At 62.0% G+C, this 5265-nt stretch overlaps 1 protein-coding gene across 3 annotated transcripts in view; it reads right to left on the minus strand.

Moving 5' to 3' along the window:
• The window catches only part of LOC113210360 (trafficking kinesin-binding protein milt), a 54537-nt gene that overhangs the window by 46241 nt on the left and 3031 nt on the right, over positions 1 to 5265 (minus strand). For 2 of the 3 annotated variants that reach the window (XM_052265182.1, XM_052265179.1), the window contains exons 3-5: positions 2257 to 2451; positions 1159 to 1263; positions 954 to 1052 (exon numbers count right to left, since the gene is read on the minus strand). In XM_052265182.1, coding sequence (XP_052121142.1) covers positions 954 to 1052; positions 1159 to 1263; positions 2257 to 2371 — 319 coding nt within the window. In that variant the 5' untranslated portion in view covers positions 2372 to 2451. The remainder of the gene's footprint in view (positions 1 to 953; positions 1053 to 1158; positions 1264 to 2256; positions 2452 to 5265) is intronic. The other variant, XM_052265187.1, reaches the window with a different exon arrangement.

Here is a 5265-nt window from a genome sequence, read left to right on the forward strand (position 1 = left end):
GGCATACCACCACCGCCCCGACCAGAAAGGGCAGTGACCACGGCGACGGCCTGCAGGGGCATTGCGCGGAGGGCACGGCGACAGAGGCGCCCGGCGCATCGCGGCCCGCCGGGGCAGGCAGTCGTCTCGGTGTGTTGGATTGACACCGCACCGGACCGGTCGGATGGCGGCGACACAAAGTTCAAAGTCGCTCTCCAGACCAAGGCCGAGAAGTCATCGCGCCCCTGCCGCCCGACCGTGTCACGCTTTAAAATAAAGAGCCTCCGCAAACGCCCCACCCCGCCGACGCCTCCGCCGCGCCCCGCCACTGCACCCCCTTGGATGGCATCCAATATCCTTGCAGCCCCGGCAGCTGACGCGCAGCTGACCGCCTTCAAGACGACGACGACGACGCGCTATTGGTCCTCCGTCTCCGTATATCTAGTATACCACCGGGCCGACACCATTCTGTCAGCGCAAACTCGCACACCTTTGAGACGCCCCGCCGCCGCCGCCACCACCGCGGGCCACGCCCTCCGCCCCCGCACCTCACTGTGAGTCTGGGCGAGATGATTGCATTCCGAAGCAGAGTGGCGACAGAGTCACAACAAAACCATCCAAACCCGCTAGTGGGGGGGCGAGGGGTGGAACCGACCGATCCGCTGGGTATGGCGGGGCGGGGGCGACCGAATCGAGGCATGGCCAACCTGCCTGCCGCAGCCCCCCCTTTCTGCGCTGCTGGTCGAGTTGGTCTGCCGGCGAAAGTCAAACCGGCGGGGCGTTGAGCGTTGTTCGTCCACTAATGAATGAGGTGCTGGTTATCCAAGCCAGCCGCGTGCCAAATCGCGTGAAGGCGTAAATCGTGTCGGAAAGAACGCGGTAAAACACGACGCATCCCAACTAAATACAAGAAACTTTGGCGTCGAACTCGTGCCCATCAAAGGCGTTCCATCTTTTCATGCTATAGTACTCACGGAAATAGTTGAGGGTCTCTCGGATCTGATCCGGGGTTAGAGCAGTCTCCGCCGGTTTGAGCGCTGGGCTTGGAATGTACCAGTCCTGGTTTTCGTAGCCTGCGAGAAAAGAGAGAAGGTTATCTATCGCTCTTTGCCCATGATCGCTCTTTGATGGCATCATAAGAGCGAGAAGCGAAGAGAGGTTGCTCTCTTTCATACTGACCGGTGAATTGGGTTAGAGTGTCGGCGCGCAGCCGGTAGCGGGGAATCTGCTCGTGCAGCAAGCTGATGATCTCAACCTCGGGAAGGTCTTCACCGCAGCACACGTCTGCAACAGAGAAGATTCATAGGGATGGGCGTGAGATCGGCGAACGATAACACCGGCACAAGGCAGCATGCACCGCAGGCCGCAGGAGCGCCAAAATTTTTAAGAGCTTCGCCCGCCGAACAGGTGTGCTGGTGCGGCTGCGACTAGAGACATGCGGACACAGATGGGCGCGGCCAACCGAAGGGGCCCATATAGAGAGAGAAAGAAAATAAGAAAACGAAGTATGGTAGAACAAAACTTCAGGCATAACGACAGTTTAAAATTCAAACAGAAGAGACACAACTCATACACTTGAAACAAATGAGCAGTTACAAATGGTCAAGGAGCACTGTTTGCTGCCGGATTTGTATTTAAGGGTCGCCTTTCAAAGGTAGATTCAAACAGGTGATACACAGGAAGTAACAATTATCGCGAGCCCGTACAGGCACGGACACATGCAAAAACAAAAAGGTTTAGTGATTAAATTAGAGGCATTCGGAAGTAAAACCAAAAAAAATCAAACTCTACAACCCAAAACAATTACACACTAAGGCTACATCAGAACTAATCTAAACTAGAAAACGAAATGACATGGTGAAAATAGCCGAATGTAAACAAAAACAAAAGCTCCTAGGTGGAATCATGCGTCGGCCGGTCCTGGCGGCAGGTGGAGGGGGTCGGGGTCGGCGGGGGCGGGGCGGGGGCGGCGTGCTCGTGCACCCCCTGCTGGAGGCATGCCGGTGGCAGCACCCTCAGCACGCCGCTCCCTATAGGGCGAGTCACATGGTGGGTAAGACAAGCACCCCTTATTGCTCGGCAGCCCCGAATAATTCAAACCTCTAACCCGAGGCGTAAGGTTTTAGAAACAACCGGCTTGCAGAGGGTGTTTACTTGACGACCATGGCGTTATTTCAAACGGCCCGCGCCCACCCCGTACCCCCTCCCCTCCCCGCGTCCCGCCGGGACCTACACGCCTACCTATATATCCACCCTATCGGCAGCAAACAGGCGTACCTTGTGCACTGCCGGGCTCGGCGTTGAACTCTGCGTCGGGGGGCGGTAGGCACGGGAGGTCGCCGGGTCGGCGGCTGTGCCGGGGCCGCGGGCGGTCCTTGGACCAGGGGAACATGGTCCTCTGTGCGGTCGGCGCCTTTGGGGCTGGGTGCGCCGCTGCCGCTCACATCCTCCTCGCGCGCCCTAGCCTAGCCGCTGCAACACACACACCAACACACTCGCTGTACGGGCTGTGCCGGGCTATCCGCGGGAGAGAGGGAGCGTAGCGAGCGTAGCGAGCGTAGCGCGAGCGCCTGCCGCGCCGAGCAGAGCCGACTACCCGCCACAACACCACGCCGCCCGCCGCCCGGCCGCAGCACGCCGAGCAGCAGCGGCAGAGAGAGACAAGGAGGGGCATCTCCGAGGGAAGGGGAAGGGGCGAACGCGGTGTTCGCGCGCGTCCGTGTCCGCCAGCCCGCCCGTCCGCCCGCCCGTCGCCCTGGGGGTCGGTCGGTGGTGGTGGTGCTGGGCCCCTGCCAAGGTACTTCCCCCTCGCGCACACCCCCCATACCCCACGCCGCGCTTCAGCGCCCCCATCAAGGGGACACCGACTTACACGATCGCGACACGGGTTTAAACTCGGCGCCTCCGGCCGCTGCACACGCTGCACCACCGCCGTGGCCGAATGCAAAGCCCACCCAAGCATCACTGCCCAGCCACCAGGTCACAGGTGCCTCTCTCTCGCGCTGAATGGAGTAGGTGGGCAAAGGGAGGGGGGCGTGACGCCATACCCGGGCGCGAGCCACACGACTACTACTTGGCCTTCGCGCGGGCAGAGCCAGGCCGGGCCAATTGGTGGAGAGTTGGTAGGAAGTGGGGAGGGGGGGGGGTGAATGTGAGAAATTCTTTTCAATATTGAGCATGCCCGTGATATGCCCGTGCCGTCCGCCCACGCGACCTGGCAGGGCTTGTGACGTACGCTCTCTGCCGGGGCGGGGCGTCGTCGGGGTGTGTAGTGGTCCTGATAAGGACGGCGATGCAGATCGAGCAGCCCCGCCGCCGTGGAGCCCCGTGGGCCAGAGTGCGAAACACTCTCGTCGACATATCAGCCCGATCGCCGTGGCCGCACAGCGGCCTGAGCAAGCCTGTTCGCTGCTGGTCCAGGTTGAGGCTCAGTCTGATCTGATGGAGGCCGCTGCAGGTGAGAGGTGAGGGAGCCCCTCTCGCCCTGTATGGCCTGAACAGCTGCGTGGCCTCGGCGATCGGCCCAATATGCCGACTTTTCGGCGCACTCTGCCTCGGGCCCATCATCGAACACACCGTGCTCTGCCCTGGCGCGCGCGCGGCCTGATGCAGGAGCCTTCTCTTCGCGACGGAGAGGGCAGCTAAGGTGCAAGTGGACCGGGGGGGGGGGGGGGGCTGAGACGTTTTTAACGACCAGACGGACCTAAAATAAAAGGTCCAGACGGGAGCGGCGGTGGCGTTGCCGCCATGTCGCGTTCAGCGCCGCGTGGAAGCTGAGCGAAGCTGAGCGGCGGAGGGGACACTTTGCATGGATTTATTTACGTCGCCCCGGCGCCGCCGCTGCAGCTGAACTGCATTCACAGCCAGACCGCCCGGCCGCGCCAGCCCCGGGGCCATCAAACTGCAGCACTACCCTGCGATAAACTCACGTTTCGAACCGACTGCAGAATGTGTAAAACCGGGTGCTCCGGCACCGGTATCTCGGCTGAAACAATTGTGTGTACTACAACACGCCGACTGAGAGGGTGTGGGAGGGTCACTCACCTTCAAACATTAAATAACATAAGAAGGTGTACTTGTGACGGTTTGCGACCATTATCCCGCGGTACGAGATGCGACATTTGGGAAAAGTTCCGTTTTGTATTATTGTGGGAGAGGAGAGTGGTTCAGAGTGCGCGGCTCCTCATCTGCGGCTCTGTCACCGCTGACGTCAGGCTAAGCCCGGCGGATCGACATTAAAAGCGAGAGGCCTCTCATCTGTAACCGTCCGGTCCCCGAGTCCAAAACGTTCCAGCCAGGATTCAGGAGAAGTGCCCCACACCAGAGTGTGTACAGTTGGGCGCACTTTTTTCTACTTCTTTTCTGACAGGGCATGTGCATGGAGCGAGGAGGGTGGTGGGGATCTTGGTGGGGGCGCCGCTGGGACCGGCAGCGTCATCATCATCATCATCATCATTGAGCAGCGCGGCTGCGGTGGGGACAGGGACGGGGCCGGGCGGGGCCGCGCGGAGCCAAGCGTCATTATGACGGTCCAAATGACCCGCCATCATCATCAAGTGCTGCAGCGGTATCGTCATCATCATTAGGCGGAAGGCGAGGGGCGAGGCGCGGGGAGGGTGGAGGCTCCTTTGTGGCGCTGTGCTGCTAGCCGTGCTCGGGGGGGCTCGGGACTCGGCGAGCACGCCGTGCTGGGCCACTCCCGCGCCCACCTCGGCACCGCACGGACACGCCGCCGTCAGTGTTGCTCTCCAGGACGCCGCCGCTCCAGCGCGCGCGCGCGCGCCTGCAGGGCACTACCAGGCATTACCCACCCGGCACTGGACGACGCCGGACTTGCGGGCCAAGAGGTCGTCTCCAGGACGCGCCGCCAATATAGGATAGCGCCAGCCCGCCTCCAGGACATCGTCGAGCCGCCCGCGGGGTCCCGGACGCAGTGCGCGGACCAATAAACCGGCAGCGCCAAGGTGAGTGTTGACTGTTTTCCGACTGAACAAGCGTGGCGTTGTGGCTAGGTAGGGCCGCTAGCTCGCTAGCTACAGGGCTACAGAGGCTACTCCCGAATCAAGCTGCTGGGCGCCCACCTGTCTCGGGTCCGGCTCCGGCTCGCTTGCACACGACAGGCTGACAGCGGCCCTCTGGACCTCGGGACCTCGGGGACTGGACGGACCGCGCAGACGACGGGACGCGCTAACAACAAATGACGGTCCGGGCGGCGCGGCGCTTCGCGTCGAGTCTGCGCGGCGCCGGGTACATGGCGTCCGGGGCGGGGGCGGCAGGGTGGCGGGG

The sequence above is a fragment of the Frankliniella occidentalis genome, unplaced genomic scaffold, assembly GCF_000697945.3.
Source record: "Frankliniella occidentalis isolate FOCC.00 unplaced genomic scaffold, Focc_3.1 Scaffold2, whole genome shotgun sequence".
Taxonomy (NCBI): domain Eukaryota; kingdom Metazoa; phylum Arthropoda; class Insecta; order Thysanoptera; family Thripidae; genus Frankliniella; species Frankliniella occidentalis.